At 34.6% G+C, this 20,775-nt stretch overlaps 1 protein-coding gene across 1 annotated transcript in view; it reads right to left on the bottom strand.

Moving 5' to 3' along the window:
* EYS (eyes shut homolog) overlaps positions 1–20,775 on the bottom strand; it is a gene marked incomplete at its 5' end in the record, with an annotated part of 904,266 nt that overhangs the window by 789,140 nt on the left and 94,351 nt on the right. The window contains 4 exons of the mRNA XM_082305491.1: positions 442–575; positions 4,040–4,153; positions 11,510–11,649; positions 11,921–12,025. Of these exons, the coding sequence (XP_082161617.1) occupies positions 442–575; positions 4,040–4,153; positions 11,510–11,649; positions 11,921–12,025 (493 nt within the window). The remainder of the gene's footprint in view (positions 1–441; positions 576–4,039; positions 4,154–11,509; positions 11,650–11,920; positions 12,026–20,775) is intronic.

The following is a 20,775-nucleotide window of genomic DNA, read 5'->3' as shown; positions in this document are numbered from 1 at the left end:
TTCCCTCTGTTGCTCTCCTTCACTAAATAGACTACAGTAAAATATCTATTAGGACTTATTTCAGTTAGTATCTTGGTTGTCTGAAACATAACGTTGGCAAGGAATAAATTTACAAGAGTGAAGAAAAAAGAGTAATAAAACTCCTCTTGGATTTTAAAACAGGAGTATCAAGTCCTTGAAGAATTCTTCCACTTTAATTATTCATTAAATGCTTCTTATTGGGCCATGTTAAACCAGTTCTTCTCTCTCTTCTCCTACAGAGGACATAATGAAACAATAGAGGTTCTTTTGAAAGGAAAATTCAAATACTTTTTTATGTAGCAGCACTGTATATTTACTGAGGTGATGAATTTTCCCTGTTTTTTCTTTCAGGTGTATGTGACCAAAGGTCAAGAGATGCTTTTCTTTAAAGGATGTTCTGTTCCTAAAGGATGTTCTTACAGGAACTTCCTTGCTGTACTGTTAGATAAAGGCAAGGCCAAGCAGGTGGCGTAACTGCCAGACATGGCCTGCTCAATATCACTATCTCCTCCAATACAGTGTCTGCCACAAGGCTCCCAATACACCAAGAGATCCTAGCATGAGGAAGAAGAAACTATTGACATGAACATCATATTTCTTCTGACAAAGCATGCCAGATGCTGATAATTCACCCACCACTACCAGAAGGAAGCTGCCAGCCTCAGGAGCCAGAGGAGCAGGGGAAGGATGAGCATAACACCAGGAAAGGGGTAGAAACTAAGTGTGTATATAGCAATTTTAACTGTTTTATTACTATTGCTGAGACTTTATTCTGTGTTCTATTGCTGAGACTTTTCATGTGTGGATGCAATTGGTCTATTGCATAATATCTGCTAGATTCATCATATCAACAGCTACACCATCCACCCAGTGTTAGCAGCAGTAATTCTTTGCAGAAGTTGTCACTTTAAATACATGCTGATTAACTTATGTTATGATATCTCAAACAGCAAAGACTCAGCTGGAAGTGCAATAATTAATTTGAATTAATAAGAGGTTTTGTGTCAGTGTGATTGAGGCCACTTTAGTTATAAGAGAAGGCTCACTAAACCAAAGGAGTGAAACTCCTTAGTCTTATTATTGTGATTATGTTGCTCTTATTATGTAGCCTTAGTGAACGTTATACTATATCATAGTTTAAAGTTCCCCCCTCACCTGGAGTGATTCCCCATCCTGAACTCAAAGAAATTTTCTGCATATATTAAATATACACCTATTGACACTACTGTCTGGGACAGTAATTTCAAAATGGGAGGAGAAACAGAATATGCCATAGCAAGGAGACAGAAAGTTAGAAAAATTACATACAACGGAGTGCTTATTTCTTGTCCTGGTTTCAGCTGGGATAAAGTTAATTTGCTTCTTGGTAGCTGGAATGGGGCTGTGTTTTGCGTTTAGGATGACAACAATGTCGATGATACACTGATGTTTTGTTCTTGCTAAGTAGTGCTAAGTGGCGCTCACACTGGTCAAGGACTTTTCAGCTTCCCATGCTCTGCCTGGTGCACAAGAAGATGGGAGGGGGCACAGCCAGGACAGCTGACCCAGACTGGCCAAGGGGCTATTCCATACCACATGATGTCATGCTCAGTATATGAGCGGGGGGAGCTGGCCAGGGGAGGGGCAACGATCGCTGCTTGGGGGGATGTGCTGGGCATTGGTTGGCAAGTGGTGAGCAATTGTACAGTATATCGCTTGCTTTGTATTACTATTATACTATTATTACTTGTTTTTATTATTATTGTTATTATTACTATTGCTACTGTTCTATTTTTATTTTACTTATATTAAACTGTTCTTATCTCAGCCCATGAGTTTTCCCCTTTTGCCCTTCCTATTCTCTCCCCCATCCCACCGGTGGGGGAGCGAGCGAGCAGCTGCGTGGTGCTTAGTTGCTAGCTGGGGTTAAACCACGACATTTCTGATCTGGAAAAACCTGACAGCTTGTGGAATGTGAGACCTTAAAAGAAGGGGATGTTCTTGAAGCTAAGCTGGATACTTTCCATGCGTTCCTGGTCTTAGCATTACTATAAAAAGCCACCACTGGAACAATAACGTATGAGTTTAATAATAGTTTAGAAGTTAAGATTTCTTAATTAGGAGAAAAGTCTAAAGTTTTACACTAATTTTCCTTAAAAAAAACCACTAATACATAACATTTTCGCTTACTTAATAAGTGGGGGAGATAAAGGTAAGTGATGTTTTGAATGACTACAATAGATTTAAAAATGGGTATCAGTAGTGTTGTTAATGGCACTTACACATCTAATTCTCCATATATTCTGCTGACAGTTTTCTTATGTCTTCCTGAAACTACTTTGCATCAAATACAGCTCCTGATAACTGCCTTATCAAAAATGATACCTATTTTAGGATAGAAATGCAAATTGCAAGAGTCTTTCAAAAAATTGGGTGACTACAGTAGTTACGTTCAGCATTTCCTCTCCTAGTCTTTTGGTTTGAATGGTGTACTGAAAATGGGAAATAGCAATTGTTTTATTTGCTGACAGTAAATAACTCTTGGGAAATACCATAATTTTAAGGAAGGAATAGTTCAGTTCTCTTAAAAAATGCTTAACTGTCATTGAGAAACAACAATCCTCTGTCAACAGAGCAGGTGTTATACAGTAAACAGTCTGCACGTTGTCTTTGCAAAATAACCAACTGTGTTTCTGTGGGGTCAGGTTCTCTGATAACAAAAGTGTCTGCTAGCACATCTAGGATTGGCATCTTAATGGCATGTTTTCTTGTTCCTTAAATAAACAGGCTGATCTGTCAACTTAATTTGTCTTTTAAAGACTGAAAAAGTAAGACTTAAGTGTTTTCTGTCAGTAGCCTGAGTCTGGATTAGTGAGCTAAATTCAAAAGTTCTTGTTTTACCAGAAGTCTTCAGACCTATTCATTTCTCGGTAAATGCTAGTGGATTTTGTAAGGTAAACATGGCTTTGTTCTTCTATCAGAATTCTTTTCCTGGTACAGACAGGAAAAACACAGGTTTGTCAGTCAAATAAAATGTCAAAATATGGTCCAGTAATTTGATACAAGAGTTGATTGCAAGCTGGCAAAAAGGAAGGATGTATACTTCATAAGGACTCTGGCATAAATTCCTTTTAACTCTGGTATATTGAGAATCATATACTTACCTGTATTTATGTGCTTATTTGGGGATTTCAGTTATTAATACAGAAAATCCTATAAAAGTAGAGGTGGAGTGGAAGAAATTTTTAATTACTTCTATTTTAATTGTGTCCACTGTTGCAACTTTTTCTAAATAGAAACATTAAAGCACATTAATTACAGTGCTTCTAAGTACAGGACAGAGCATAAAATTAAAGCCTTTCAAAATACATTCACAGATATTATGGAGAGATTTTAGTTATTCTGTTTTTTTGTAGAGGAAAAATAAATAATTCAAGTCTGATAAAAACAGCTGAACTCTGCTTATTGAAGAAAGACTTTTCCATTCATTTTCCCTATACCTGTAGAGTCTAATTTTCAAATATCTACAGCATGTTACAGCTCCCTAAGGAAAGCACATACTTGACAGTTTTGTCAATATCCAGGAAAAAAAAAGCCACAACTAACCCAGGATTTCAACTATTCACTTGAAAATTATAATTCAAGTTTTAATAAGAAAAGTCACTCCATGTCACACTCCAGGCTTATAAAGTGGTTACCTTTTACTAAAATAGATGACTTGTTTATCTGAGAATTTGCATAGTTGGTTTAACTTCTTTGTCCAGCAAAGAGGAATATTTGTGAGGCTTTCCTGTGCAACATTTCAGACTACACAGTCTTTTTCAATAAGCATGCACATTCAATGTTAGTGTCCATGGCATTTTATAATCTGAGAAAAATATTACTGCAATAGCAACTCCCTTTGTAATTCTTGTTGAAAGGAAATATTTCTTCATATAGCATAAACTTCTTTATGAAGGCTTGTATAGAAAGCATCATGTTAGTACCTGTATTTATTAATTCCATCTTCACAGGTGGCTCCATGTTGGCACTGGTTTACCTCACAGTCATTAATATTCTCCAGGCATGTTTTTCCTGTCCATCCAACAGCACAGACACAGTGAGATCTCTGGTTTTCTTCACTGTAGAAGCAGCTACCTCCATTTTCACATACCTGAAGATGAGAAATACAAATACATAAAGAGGTTTTTCTCTACGTGTTGGGTCTTTTCCCCAATGAGTTTAACTGAATAAGCTGTTGGTAATAAATATGGTTATTTAATGTTTTTATGTTGTAATGTTACAAAAGACAGATCTCCAAGAACCTAAAATACTGAATGTCATTAAATCAATATATCAATTCATTCCTTAGTTGGAAAGAGGCATTTATGATTCAAATTAACAGTGCCATTATCATAACTGACCTTAAAATGTGCTTGTTTTAGGAGGGATGATAGTGAACTAGTCTGTTATTTTTCCATTGAAAGAGTAGAACAACTGTTCCTGTGCTTAAAATCTATGTATAATTTAATTGAATTTGTGGCTATCAGGAAAAAAATGAATAATTTTTAAATTTTAATCATAATTCTGATTCACAACCTATCCTTGAATCTTTTTTATTTATATATATATATATTATATCCATGCTCTGGAAAGACCAGAAACTTCTTTCTTTTCAGCCTGTAGATATTGAAAAAATAATAAATTAAGACTGGAACAGCATTTTCTCTTTTAGCTTTTATTTACTAATATTACTTACTAAAACAGTATTTCCTGTATTCTTCAAAAATTACAGAAAGTTCTAGGTCAGAATGAATGCTCCTTTCTTCATTTTACTTTTAGGGTACCATTTCATTTCCATGAAAATTTTTCCAGTGTAAAACCACATAACTACATTTTCATTTCAAAGCAATTAAGACCTCTCCTTCCAATCAATTGGTTTCTAAAGAAAATGGTGTCTGAAAGATGAGCTAATGCACTAGTACTTCAGTTTGATTGAGTCTGAATCCCTTTATAATGTCATTAAGATTTGTAATAATAACAGTTCTTGGCAGAAATCCTCTAATATTCATTTTTCTTTGATTAAGTTTTAAATTGACCTTTAAATTAAGAGATTTTTGCTATTCAGTACTGAATTTTAGACTTAACTTGGGATCCTTTTTCAATAGGACAACTTCTTGAAGAAAAGCACAGCTCAACATAAATGCAAAGAAAACTCCTGTGTGTATGGTTTTTGAAATATTTTCTTTTTTGAGTTTTATGTGTCTTCTTACTTTTTTATTTAAACATTTCTGCAGGATTTTGTCCTGAGGCTTACTATATTCTCAAAGCTTAAATAGGTCCAATAAACTTACATTCAAGAAACCATCTAGAAAACACTTTGACAATTAAGACAAAGGTTATATTTCAATATTGCAACAATATTATTATATTATATTCTTATGCAATTTTGATACTTTCTACTGTGAAGAAGGGTGTTATCCTTTAAGATGTTACTGCGATCTAAAGCAGCTTTAAATTAAAATTAAAGCTGTGGAAGATATTTTTAGCATCAAATCTAGTTAGCAGTTTTCTCTATCAGATGGATTTTTATCTCTGCTGTAAAATAAATTCCCTATTGGTTTAAATATTGAAAGCTCTGAGTTAGAATGATTAAGGATTTTATAAGAAATTAAGGTTAAATAAATTTATTAATCTATTACTAAAACCTTACTAAACATCACACCATTGTGGTTTTCTAAAGTTCAAACCTGCATTGTGGTTTTCTAAAGTTACTACAAAGATTTGTTACTTTTTTTTTTAATACAAGAAATACTTTTAAATGAAAATAATTAGACAAATGGACTTTTAGAAAGAGCAGCATCCTCACATCTATCAGCTTTTTCTTTTTCTCAAAGTAAACCTTCCTCATAGTTAGGATTAAACATAAATCATATGATTTAACAGAATATAAAAAAGGGCTCTTCTGGTCAGTCTGTTCATCACAATTCTGTCTACGGCAAGTACTTTAAAACAAATCTGCTTTATTATGTAGTCTTGATAAAAACATAAGAATCGCTTCCTTCTAATAGCAACCAGGAAATGTTATTACAGCAAGGAAAGATAATTAGTCCCTAGATTATTACATTTTATTCTTCTCCTTTCTTCACTCTGCAGTAACACTACTATATGGCTGTCTCTTCTCTACATATCATCTGTTGTCCATTGCTCGAGATAAGACACTTAGCTATAAGGATCTTACTCAGTGCAATCATTGTTTCCTAACACTTCTTCCATCTTACTTTTCCTGGAATTCTCTGCAGTTTGAATGAAACTGTACTTTTTATATATATACATATATATACACACACACATATATGTTGTTGTTTTTTTTTTTTCTCCTGAGGCATATAATTTTACTTCAGTCTTCAGGCTTTATTACCAAAAAATCAATTGTACCTGGATATACAAAATTTTCCAAAACTGTAATTTTAGTTTATCTGCCCTATGTTCTTTCGTGGAGTAATGGTACATTAAGCAAATAGATAAAAATATTTTCTTAAAACAAATAAAAAACCAAAAAAATCCCTCCTCAAAACAAAAATATCAGAATTTCAAGAAATATTTGCAGAAAAGTCTGGAAGAAATTATGAAAATAAAAATTGGAAAAGTATGATTAATATGAAATAGGCGCTGCTTAATTTAAGTGCTTGTACATTTATTCTTTACCTACATTGTAGATACTATTGAGTTATTCCTCATGGAGCAAATGCTTAAATTCCTTATATTGCCTATAAGCAGAACCTGATGCCTTTCTTGTTCTCCAGAATATGAGTTAGTTCTCTTAATTTATGCAGACTCAGTTCCACTCTGTTTCCTTTAATTCAGTTTTGCTACTCTGGTTCCTGACAATTAAGCAATATTTTTCCATTCCATAACTGCAGTAAGTACTGTTAAAGCAGTTTCTAAGAAACAAAGTTTGTAGAGAACTATATAAAAAATATATTTGTATAGATGGCTATATTGCTCAGCATCTAAAACCCTACCTGCAATGTCTACTAGCACTAGTAATTAAGAGTCATTTCTTATTTTGGAGATTAATTTCACACAACAATCCTGAAATTCACAGATGTCACATGTCCTTTGCAAATGTACACACTAAATTCCATCCTACTTTTCCAGATCATTTCTCCAAGGTGGTGTCAGATTCAGTTTTATCATGTGTAATCTGTTCCACCATTCAGAAAGAAAATACTGAGTGGAACATGGTGCAAGTCAGGCTCTTGCAGAACACTACTTACTATTTCCCTTGGACATTTGTCCAGGCAACTACTGCTAGAATAATTGAGTATCATTATCATATCTGTTTTACATCAAGCTGGAGCAGGTGCATTGTTTCACTAGTTTGCTTATGAGATTACTACATAAGAAGCTGATCGATGTCAACTTTTGTAAAAGCTTTTTACTTTGCCACTTCTATTCTTGTTATAGGAAGAAAATAAATTGCCTTGAAGTTATTCACTTCTGGCAATTTTTGGCCAACTACACCTCTCTTTGACCTTTTGTTTGTTTGGTTTTTTTTTTATATTTCTTACAAATAACACTTTTTTCCAGAAACTTTAAATGGATTGATTATCATTACTTTCCTTTAGATAAATAAAAAAGACTTTACTTCTGGATATATGAATGTATATAATCATATAAGACATAAAATAATGTCTGCCTTTTCCTACTTTTCCTGTCTTCACTATCCTGTACAGGTTCTCAAAGATGATAAACAGTGATTCAAAGACAGCCACCTTCAAATTTTTTTGTCAAGTTCCCCAGAGCAATCTTCTATTAAAGCATCTAAGTATTTTCTCTCTTGTTTGAATATTGAAAAGTTTGCCTTAAAACAAGAAGGCATAACTTGAAAACACCACCAAGATTTGAGGCTCACAAGCCTCTCTTTATATATAAATTCATTAAACAGATTGACAAAAATACATACACAAATTGTTTTCGTGAAGGCATTTAAAAATCTATTTAAATGAAACTATCAGTGCAGTATTTGCAATATGTCAGAACTGCAAAGTCAACCTCTAATCTGAAAGTCAAGCATCACATCATGTCACATGCATCACAAGCAACCGAGATTTGCTGAAGAGTTATTTGCAGGTACAACTTTGAGGTTAACCAGAAAAGCTTTACTTTTCTCGCTTTCAAGATCTTTTAAGTGTGGGTTTGTTTTTTTTTTTTTTCCCTCCTAATACATCAAGCTCAAAGAACACAACGTAAGCATCTGTGCTGTATTTATATCACTCTTCTATGATTTATGTGATTGTCTTACTTCTACAGATGCAGAAACTGTATAAACTTGCACAGCATGTAAGGACCAGGACAAGCATGAAAGTGGCAGCCCTTCTAAACCCTAAGTATGTATTGAGCACATAGATATTTCCATTTAGAAGGTTGGAACGGTAATCCTGTCTGCAAACGTAACAACACGGTAACTTGGGATCATTTGGCTCATAAAAAGAGGAAACAACTTCCAAGGGAATTATGCAAGTGGAGCTCAATAATCCAGTTGGACACAACTTTAGTACCATAAAGATGTAGATAGACACTGAGAGGAATTTTCAGAGATGGTTCAGTTCCTAATTCATATGGGAATTATTTTTAACAAACCAAGTTGATGCCCACTAAGTGTGTCTGTTTACATTTTAAAACTGAAAATAGAATAAAAAATAATTGAAAAGTACTTTTTAACTCTTATGATTTCTTTTAAAAAACAATAGCCATTGGCCAAGATCTTGAAGTTCCCATAGTTACTGCTACTATTTCAAATCTTTTCTTAGGAAATGCTAACAGAACCTATGATTTTGTAAGCTTGCTGACAGAGTTTTGGAAAACTAGTGTTTTGAGGGAAGCAATAAAATGGCTCGATAGGACTTAGCCATGGACACTAAAAATAATCACACATCTTAGGATGCCTCTGCATTTGTGATTGTTTGGGTCACAGGTGGGCTTTTGAAGTGAATAATCTCTCCAGCGATGTGCTAGAATTCCCATCACTGGAGGTTTTCTAGATGTGATTGGACAGGGTACTAGATAATCTCATCTAGGCTCCCTTTCCTATGAAATGTTGGACTAGATGGTCTTTTGAGGTTGCTTCCAACCTGGGTGTTCTGTTATTCTATGGTTCTATGATCTACGCCTAGTATGTTGCACTACAGCTATTTATTATTACCACTGCTCTTACCAATTCTCTATGAACTCCTGATAGTAAAAATATTGGGGTTTGTAGCATACATCCTATATTCATATGGGACAAGGATATTTTCTTTATTTCTTTTGACGTCTTCCAGAGTAGATGAGAGAATAAAAGATATTATAATATGAAGTGGCTGAATTTGATCTTGTTGGAAGTCATTAATTTAAAGATGCCAAAATTTTGATTTATTTGGAGGTCCTTCATAATTCTAGGTACAGGGCAGGCAGGCTTTATCCTGGTTACAAAATTAGATTTTGAAATTTAAAGGAAGATATCCCCTGTTTTAATACATTCACATTTCTTTTTTTTTAAATATTTATTTTAAGATAAATTATAAATAAAATAATATTAAAAATAACCTTAATGTTTTAAGTGTTGTTCTGGGAAAGGGAAAAAAAAACCTACACATTAGTATCATTATACATTTATATAGAGATAAAAGAGCCCAAATGACTTAAATCTACTTTTTGTTTATTGAGAAAATATTAAAAATAGTACCATTCTTTTCAGCTTATTGTGCTGAATGCACAGAAGTAAAGCAGTTCAGCACAACTAAGGTACCTTTGGAAATGGAAAAGAAATGACAGAATGCAGAAATATATACTTACTTTCCACCCACAAAGAATAAATAAAGAATTAAAAGCTGAATTATGTAATTTACTGAATAATATAAACCTTTAATTTCAAATTATTACTTACACTACTTCAAAAAGTATTCAAATATTCATTTGTTTGAATAAGGCCTTTATTTTTTCCAATAAGTAAATTATATTACTTTAATGATCTGTAGGCTAAGAAAACAAGTCAAATCCAAATATATAACTCCTTTAATTTAGTTTCTATTCCCTTTCCCATTAGAAAATCTACTAATTATTCACACTATGCCCAAATTAAATGTCTCATACAATGAGTATATATTAGATACATACATATATTATTAAATTTTTTTCGCACATGACATTTATGATGGGCTATGAAATGTTTGTATGAATAAATTGTATATGTCTGAGGGCTTTTAAGCAAATATTACAGGAAAATGTTTTAGTAGCTCCCATCAGCATCCTTGGCACACCGTCACCTCCCATCCTAACTAGCCGTAATGATTATTGCATCATTATGGTTTTATGCCATGTACAATAAATTTGCACTCAGTATGACATTTTAAATCATAAAAATGTTAAAATTTACCAGATGCTGAACAATTTAAATATAAACCTTTGAGCCAATGAGTATTTCAGTGTTACATTTCATATTCATTGGTGAGTGTGTACCGATGGACTTCAAGGTGACAGAAATGTTGATTGCTTCTTTGTAAACACATTGCCTGCTCTGCATAGTATATTTTTACGGTGAATGTATTTCAATAAAAGAATTGATTAAGCCTTTGAAACACTGGTTATCATGTTTGAGCAGCTGTTTGAAAGGGCTATGTAGCATTGTGTACATAGCTTTTAAAATAACTATCACCATAAAAAAGTGCAACGGTATTTTACTTTATCCCGTATTCTAATCTCAGTAACCCACAGGCCTGGGTCTGTAGTCCACCCTGATGTGAATGAGTCCTACCCAAACCAGTAATTTAATTGAAAAGGTCACTAAAGGGAAGTGAGAAGGATATAGCAAATACATTTCTTAAAGACATCTGGGTACAAGATGGATGCTATTTTGGCCTAAGTGTTGCCAGTGTCTAACTTAAAGATTTCTAGACTACTTTGAATGTACAAAAATCGCATTCATTACTATATTCTGTGAGCATTTAAGAGTAACTTGCAAGGAGAATTTTGATTTTTTCTAACTACATTTTCAGCTCTCATTACAGCGTATTTAGTTTTGCTTTTTTTTTTTTTTTATTGATTATGGTCTTTATTTTTGTTTTTAATGGAAATTAAGCTCTTGTCATTCTTTCTGTGCATTGGTGTACCATCAGTCTTCTCTCTAGTGATTTTTAAACATATCAAACATTTCAAGGAAATTTCTCCTTAAGTTCCTAGAAGTTTCACAACATAGCAGCAGCAAGCAGGGGATAGAAGGAGACATCAGCGAGTAAACGTATAAAGAGCAAGAAAGCCAGAGCTCAGGCATTACACAGTTTGTCGGACAATGACCAGACTAGTCACATCATGCACTTTTGGATGTGCGTGTTACACAGGAAAGAGGAAGGTTAGCATGAGAATGTATCAAGAATGAGTACTGTGTTCAGAAAACCCATGGGAAATGAGGCTTTGTCAGCTCACTGCTCTTAGAATAACTTGTTTGATTTCCCAAAAACACTGAGGGGAATATACCACTTTATCCTACCTCTGTGTTTCCAATACATGGTGATAAACACGTGTAATTAAATCCATGAGATTTATCCATACACAGTGCTCCTGGGGCACAGCTTATATTGTAGAATAGGCAGGCGTCAATATCCAGTTCACATCTTTCACCTTCAAAACCTGCACCACAAAGAGAATGTTTAATCACAGTTCATTCAGAATATTGACATTATGTCTGTTCAGGGTGTTAGCAGTTAACACCATTCTACTAGAGTAATTTGGTGGTTTTATTTCCAAAACAAAGTGAAAAAGTGGGATTCTTCATAAAAATGTTCATTGCATACATTGAGATATATTGCTATTTTTATGGTGCTGTTTCTTAAACTTTAAATATTTAGATGACATTTTCTTTGTTCTGTTTAGAAAATACAATAAATTTCCAATTACTCACCTATAGGGCAAGTGCACTTAAAATGATCTTCATAGTCAACACATGTTCCTCCGTTTTCACACAAACTGGAACCACAGTTATCAATTTGCACCTCACAGAATTCTCCTGGGGTTGAAAAAAAAAAATCCTAAAAAGGTATCATGTTCTTACCAAAAAGCCAAGAACAGTATTAGTAATATTGGTAAAATAACTATTGCTTTAAATAATCTTTCTGGAAATTGGTTAGAATTTAAAGACCTTGTGTAAGTTTCCAGACGCCTTTCTCTCCATGTATATATAAAAAAAAAAATCTCAAGGTCTTAAAGGAAAAGGTCAAAACAAAAGCATTATAAAACAATTTTAGATGGGACCCAAAATGGGGATACTGAGCTGAAGAGGGAGGATTTTCACTGGAAATAATTATCTGAAATGGAGGTAATACCTTCGTGTTTTCTTCTGCGTTTTACTGCTGCGTGAGTCATCTCTACTCAAGACTTTCAATACTATTATGTGTATATTCATTGTGTCTTTTCTGGGCTCCATTTTGGCTAGGTAAAAGCTAGTCCATATTTGTCTGAGGTAACCTTTAGTGTCATTCCACTGAACAATTACTTGCTCATTTAGCTGAAGACTTTTTTTTAGCTCAGCAGGAAGAAATAACTGAACTTGTAACTGGATAGTTCTAAAAAAATGTACGGAAGAGAAATATATCTCTGCCAATGTGATAAGAGTCAATAAGGAAGACTGTCAGCTTTACCGTTAGTCTTGGAAAACCAGTAGATTTGACAGGAAAGAAAACACATTAAGGTTTTCTCCTTATTCTTTTTTGTACTGAAAACAATACAATGAGTTCTGTGTGAAGGTTCTTGAGATTTTTTTCTTGTTATTGGTGTGCTATTGTTCCTTTTTCCATGATATTTTTTTTATTTTTAATTTACTATTTCTACAGCAGGAGTTCCATTTTTTTTTTTTTCAATTTTAGAAAAGATAAAGAATAGAGAAAGGAAAAGTGAAACAATCTTTACTGTTGAGAAAACTAGAAGAAGGTGGAGGAGTTTTGAAAAGTTTCAAAGAGGAAAACTTCAAAAAGAAAATGAGAGTAGACTACTGATGTTTTTACCACCAACTTGTTTGTAATCAGTGTTACTTCACTCAGTGGCTTAAGAAGAAAAAATGAAAGAGCTGTACAGGAGAAAAATGTTTGGGAGAGATGTACAAGAAATTGGGATCGTTTCTTTTAATCAGATAATATGTTCTGTAAAATGTTGTGTCAAAAGTTAACATTCTATTGGAAATTCTTCATATGGCAAAAAAAAGAAATAATTTTACTTCAAATAATGAAATAATTTTTAAATTTTTAATCAGTGCTCCTTTTGATCTAAAGCCAGAGACATCAAGACAATATGAACTAATAGTATAAAATTTGGTAAGGAATGACTATGTCTCTGTTTCAGCAAAGCATTTCTGTCAATTTAATTCACTTTAGTCCATTCCTAATGTAAAACACTTAAGCTTTGAGAAACATACACTGCATCTTTTAATATGCTGGAATGGAGTGTCAAACTAAGACCTAAAGATTGCTTTTTATCAACTTCTATAAATGTAAACAGGAATGTACTTATTAAGGCCTTAATGCTGTGATTTGTTGGCGAGAAATCTTGGGCCAACAGGTGCTGAACCACATGTAGAATCTCATGTATTTACAGAGAGGTTGACCAGCATGCTATACAGACATTTAATGTTTATTTTGTCCCTTTGCTGCTCAGCCAAAAATAACCCTGTATTAACCTATATCAATTTTTCAACCGCCAAGATGATTATATTTTACTGTAAGTTATAAAGCTTACTAAGTTAGAAATATTTTTTTAAGTTTATTATTACTATAAAATTTAAAAAAATAGAGAAAATAAGAAATTAGATACTTCTTGCTGTTTATTATTATAATATAATATGTAATATTACATGGGCAACTATGGACAACACGACCTTACATTTACAAGACTCTCATTTGCTCACTTTGTATTGACACTAATGGTAACTATATGTATCTGTATCTCTGGGGAGATACCATCATGATTAATACTTTTAGAAAGCCATGCTATCAGCCAGGACAGGAGTTATAAAATGTAACTTTGTGTAATATTGGTTGGCAAAAAGGCATGCTAAAAAATAAATACATATTTTAATTATGAAATCAACTGAAATACATTCAGAAAGTTGCTATCTCCTAGGAAATGTGGGAGGTTTTTTCCATTTTTGTTTCTTAATGAGGTCTGGAGGGCAAAATTGAAAAAAAAAAAAGCTGGGAATAAACTTCGCCTTAATATGTATCTTGGATCCATTTTTTCGTATTTATTCATGAAGGTGGAGCTGTCTTTTCCAAGAAACACTTATGAATAAATATTAGTATAATCAAACTAACTTAAAAATTATTTTGCTATAAATCTGAAATCCTTATAACGGCTGTATTCTTCAAGCAAACTGTACAACTTTTCCCTGCCACAATGAGGTCAAGAAAACCTGGTAACTCCAAACTGTTATAAAATTTATTAGAATCTGAATACTGCTGAGAAATGCATAATTTATGGTATTAAGATCTGATTAAGTGTTAAATGGATGTCAGGAGAGATCTCCACAGTAATCCACTTAGCTTTTAATGCCTAATTATCACTTCATAGTGAGTGAGGGCTGAATAATTGAGAAATGCAATACTTGGAGAACTCAAACAAGATTTTTGTGTGCAATTAAGCATGTTATTCTTCTATCAGAAATAAGTTCAGTAGGTAGAAGGAACAAAGGAAAAAAATAAAGAAATTATACAATGTAAGAGAGAGGGAAAATAATTTGATCACAATTTACTGTTGGACTGTTTATTTTTAAAAATGACCTTACACATTTTTTACCAAAGTATCTGTTCTTATGAGTTAAACTGTTTAATTACAAATTCTAGGCCCAAGATATCAGCGAAATAAAGTGGGACCACAAACGGGCACAAACTGAGGTTACGCATGAATATCAGGAAACATTTTTTTACTGCAAAGGTGACCAAGCACTAGAACAGGTTGCTCAGAGAGGTGGTGGAGTCTCTGTCCCTGGAGATATTCAAAAGTCATCTGGACATGGTCCTGGGCAACCTGCTCTAGGTGACCCTGCTTGAGCAAGGGAGTTGGACAAGATGACCTCCAGAGGTCCCTTTCCAACCTCAACCATTCTGTGATTTTGTGATTCGTAGAATCATAGAATATCTCAAGTTGAAAGGGACCCTGCTCCTCTCAGGACTACCTGAAACTAAACCATATGACTAAGAGCATTGTCCAGATGCTCCTTGAACTCTGACAGGCTTGGTGCTGTAACAAACTTCCCTGTGGAGCCTGTTCCAGTAACTGACCGCTCTCTCAGTGAAGAGCATTTTCCTAATGTCTGATCTGAACTTTACCTGATGCAGTTTCTTTCCATTTCCTCATGTCCTGTCGCTGATCACCAGAGAGAGGAGTTCAGCACCTCCTCCTCCGCTGCCCCCCTTGAGGAAGTGGTAGACTATGATGAGGTCACCCCTCAGCCTTCTCTTCTCCAAGCTGAACAAACCAAGTGACCTCAGCCACTCCTCGTAAGTCTTGCCCTCGAGACCTTTCACCATCTTGGTCGCCCTCCTCTGGAGGTGCCCCAAACTTCACACAGTACTTGAGGTGGGGCCACACCAGTGCAGTGTAGAGTGGGACAATCACCTCCCTTGACTGGCTAGCTCTCCTATGCTTGATGCACCCCAGGACATGGTTGGCTCTTTTGACTGCCATAGCACATTGTTGACTCATATTAAAACTTGCCATCAACCCAAACCCCCAGATCTTGTTCTGCAGGGCTGTTCTCCAGCCTTTCATCCCCCAGTTTGTATGTATAACCAGGATTGCCCCATCCCAGGTGGAGAATCTGGCAATTCAATACACTTCAGTTCTTGAAGATGGGGTTGGCATTTAAGTTTTTCCTGTCAAGGACCTTACCAGCTTACTATGACTTTTCGAAGATGATAGTGACCTCACAATGTCATTGGCCAGGTTCCTCAGCACCCATTGGTATGTCTCTTCTGGTCGCATGGACCTGCACATTTCCGATGTACTTATGTGCTCCTAACAGTATGTTCCTCTACTGTGGGTGATGCTACATTCCCAGACTTTGTCTGCTACTAGGCTCAAGGAACTGGAAGGCACCTGAGCACACACTTGTGAAAACTGAGGCATAAAAAGCAATTTACTTTGCATTGTACCCACTGTGCCATTGAATAGAGGGCCCTTATTTTCCTTGTCTTTTCTTTTGCTACCAATATACTAAGAGAAAACTTTCTTGTCCTCCCTGATTCTTGTTAGTTCCATCTCCAGCTGAGCTTTAGCTTTTCTAACTCTATCCATGCACACTCAGGTAATGTATCTATATTCCTCTCAAGCAGCTCATCCCCACTTCTACTTTCTGTGCACTATGGGATGAGACATTTAACTACATTAGCATACTAAACATGAAAGAATATACCTTGCTTCTCATCTGTGTTTGTTGGCTTAGAATCCATGATGCACTAAGGCAAGTACATAGCTCTGGGGTTGGTGCCAGCCAGCTAAGATAAACTGGCATACGTATGTCTGTACCTGATTATAAACTTACGAGTGCATTTAAATAAACAATAACAAATAACCAAATCCAGATGATATTCACCTAAGAATTCTAAAGGGACTAAAATAATGACATTGCTGAAGTACTGTCAGTGGCATGTGAGCAATCATTTAAATTGACTTTGGGACCAGAAGTAGGAAAGGTGGCAAATGCAATACAAATTCTGAAAGGAAACATGAGGGGGTTTACTGTGTAGCCCTGCAATACAATACTGCGACTGCTAGCAACAGGCCATAAGCTTCGCACTGAATTTGCAAGGCCTCAGGACTGAGGTTCGTCAGGCTTGACCTGTCTTTCCTGCAGTGATGTTTTACTTGGCTTAACTGTGACAGCAGTTTTTTTCTTCTAATTTGCTTTACTTTTGTTTATCTTTGTATGGTACGACCATAGTTCTATATAGGTAGTAGTAATAAGTAGTTATTCTACGTAGAATGAGTTTTACAACTCTAATGCAATGCTGTAAAGAAATACAGGGCTGGTATGATAACAGAGGCTTTGAGAAGTGGAGACACAGGATATGATGTGAGAAACACAGGCATGGGATGATAAGAGATGGGGCATAGGTTTGGCATTGGAGAGCCTATGGCTAGAAACAACTCACCAGTGGTCAGTTAAAGAATGCAGACCGGGAGCTGGACAAAACTGGTATTAAGGGTAACAAAAAGAACAAAGAAATAATATTTAATATATATTAGAGCCACCATAAAAAGTAGATTCAGATACAAAATAGAACTGCATCCCAATGAAGAAAAAGTGTAAAAGCATTTTAGCAGACATACAGAAATGACCCCAAGCGGATCCTAGAGAGATGAAGAAGAAACCACCTGTATCCTCCCACTGAAGGACTATAGATTCTGTAACACTGCCCCCAACACCACCACTATGAAACTATTGACCTTAAGACTGGAGAAAGAGGGAAAAGGGAGAGTATAATGTCATGAAAAGGGGCAGAAATTAAAAATTGTGTGAGTACCAATTTAAACTGCATTTTTATTTATTTTCTGCAGCGATTAGATCTGGCCCAATAATGATTCTATTTTTAACATTTCAGATACATGACCAATAAATTCTTGGCTTTACACATATATAAGGTGTGCTCCTCCCTTGCCCATAACCAAGATTTTGAGCATAACAGAATCAGCTAGAGATGTACAGACTAGTAAGTCTGATTTTACCAAATAACTTCCTGAAGGTCCTTATAAAGAATATAACTCGCAGTTACCTTCCATATTACAGAGTGTAGAAAAGTCAACACTTCTAATAAGAGTGTTTAATTTTTAACTGACCCAAACATTTTAAGCTCTAAAATCAGAATTTGCATTTCTTAGGAGTTTAGCTGAACTTGTAGTTGGTAGAGCTATTTTTAGTTTTATGTATGTGATCTGCTTTGGTTTATTTTTGCACTTCTGCTCTGAATTTAATATTATCTTTTTTTTTTGCAGAAACTATGTAACAACCAGTATGTTAATAAAGAGTACATAAAGATAATCTACACTAAGCATTTCCCATTCCCTATTTTATGTGGCAATGAGCTCATCAAGCAAAATATATTACATGACCTAACGATTTTCTTCAGTGCACAAGTACTGGGACTGCATCATATTTTTTTTCTTTAAAATGAAAGTAATTTTAGCAAGCTACAACTTAAGTGTATTTTTTTCTTTTTTCTGTTTTTGAATGTAGTTATGGTATAAAACCTAACTAGATTTAGTACATATGTACACATGTGTGTGCATGCAGACATACACACAGACCCATTACTTCTTGACCATTTCAACCAAGAAGCTAGTAGGAACATTAAAAAATATGTTATTTGGCAGAGCGTGGACTGTTAAGATTCACCTTCTGAAATGTGGGCCTTTACATCCATGCTATTGCATTTACAGGCCATGAAAAACTCTTAACTTTTGAAGCATGTTTTGTCTCACCCTGAACTCTACGTCCAAAATAGGTCAGATGATTGGAGTCTTTAAAATTCTCATTTCTTTCCACAGAACCTGCAGAGAGCACAGAGTGACAAGCCTGGTACAGACATTTACACTGTAGGCACTTAAAAATTAGACGGGATTTATTCCGCTCCCAGGAACTTTACTTTTAATTACTTTGAAAGACAATAAATCCACTTACAGTAATCTTTATTGGACCCACTAGAAGTCGGAAAATAGGTTTTCATAGATTCTGAATATTTCCTTGTTTTCATTTGGAGTTGTGTAGAACTGTGCAGTAAATGTATTCTTAGAGAAGTCTAGGTATAGTAATTAATCTTTGTGCTTTTCAAAGTACAGTAGTTTCAGTGAATGAGAAAAGAATAAAAAAAGTGGAAATAAAGAACTGAAATGACAATTCACACATGGTGTTAAAAGTGTCTGCCTGACTATCTCAGACAGTTGAACAATCAAGTTTAAATGACTTGGTTTTAACATTAGAATTTGAAAATTCTATTATAGGTTACATGAAAAATCTGTCTTTAATAAACTAGTTATAAATATTAAAATGAAGATTTATTTAAGATCAATATAGGTAGTTTTTCAGTCCTCTTAGAATAAAATATGTTTGTATACTGATAAAAAAAAAAAAAAAAGAGATTGAGAGCAGCCAAAGTGAAACACATATATTCACTAAATACTGTCCCAGCTTCATAGACTAAGGGGACTCAAACTTTAATACAAATATTTTCCAATTAAAGTGAACATTAGTATACTTATTCTCAAATTTTACCAGCTAGCATATTTTTATTTACATGGAGATGGATTAAAAGCCTTTTGAAAAGATCAGAAAAACTTCCCCTGGCCAGTCAGCTTATGACTGAGCCCCATTGTCTACTGCTGCATGAATTATAAACATGGGCACATATTCTCAAATGTTAAATATGCAGTTAAAATTTCACCTTCTCCTGCTTTAGAATGAAATGAATCATTCAAGGACTCTTAGGAATAGTCCTTCCTGAAAGTTCCTCTGTAACTGTTGTTTTAGCACAGAGTCTTTTAGCTGAGCTACTTTTTACAGAATGTCTTTATATTTGTTTGAGATGTATTTTATTAACCTTGGCTCTTAAATGAACTCATTATTCTGGAACATACAATTTGACTTTTGACCATTTAATAGATTATCTGTCCCTTCTCTTAGCTGCCTCCAGGATTTAGCTGGAAATCTGGTCTTAAAGATTCAGACCTTGGCAAAGTCTTTTGCAGACCTTTCTTTGAAATAGTGTCTTATTCTCGTTTGTTTGTTTTGGTGCCAGTCAAAGTGCCCTTCATAGGTCTCACTAAAAAATCTTGTTCATTAAAAAAACCCACACCAGGATACTAGAAGAATATGCAAAACATTTTTCATGCCTGAAAGAGAGAAATTTCCTCTATTTTTATCCCCTTTCATTCTCCTTTAAACTCTTCCTTGTCTGAAAGGAATCAGTCAATCATTGTATGTGAAATATGAAGAAATCCAGAACAACCACTCACAGAGTCACTCACAGAGAGAGGGAACCTTCCAGAATGAGCATCCTACCCAACCTGGATAAACAACACCATCCCTGCAGGTTCCTCTGTCCTCTGGATCCCACAGATCCCCTAACCATCCCACAGAAACTCTCCAAGGGACATGAAGGTGCTCCACCTACCTGAGCCAAACAGTGAGGATGCAACTAGTAGAGCACTGATATTTCTGTATGAATGCTTATTGGATTAATTTCAGTGTTGACAAGAGGAGCAAAGAATATTACAGGAAGGCAGTGTGCTCACAGCTGTACCAACAGCTATCTCCAACCTGTAGCTCTCCTAGCTGGGTCTCTTCTTTAACCAGATACCTGCTCTGGATGTTATCATTCTTCCTCTACCTTTGCTATAAGCCCAGATAGTGCAGTAGGGTACTTAATGAAAACTTCAGATTTTTTAAAAAATGAGTGGTTTGTATGAGCCCTCATATGAGTCCAAGAAAAACTGTCACAGGTGATGGAAAATTATACACATTTCCAATTAAAAAAAAAAAAAAGAAAATTATTTAGTTTTGCAGTTTTTCACATTTTCCCATTTGCCAAAATTACCTCTGCTTTATAATTTTTTGTCTAACCATAAAAAATCTCAAAAGAATATTTTTTCACTTACATTTGAGTTTCATATTTAAGAAGGCACACTGCCAAACTTACTTTTACATTGTTGAAATGAGGACTTCTCAATGGTATTCATAGAAATTAGGTTAATGATTAAAAAAAAAAGCATAAA

Source organism: Platalea leucorodia, assembly GCF_965183815.1.
Source record: "Platalea leucorodia genome assembly, chromosome: 3".
Classification (NCBI taxonomy): domain Eukaryota; kingdom Metazoa; phylum Chordata; class Aves; order Pelecaniformes; family Threskiornithidae; genus Platalea; species Platalea leucorodia.
Note: the sequence above shows the minus strand (reverse complement) of the source record. Positions and strands in the feature narration are given on the sequence as shown.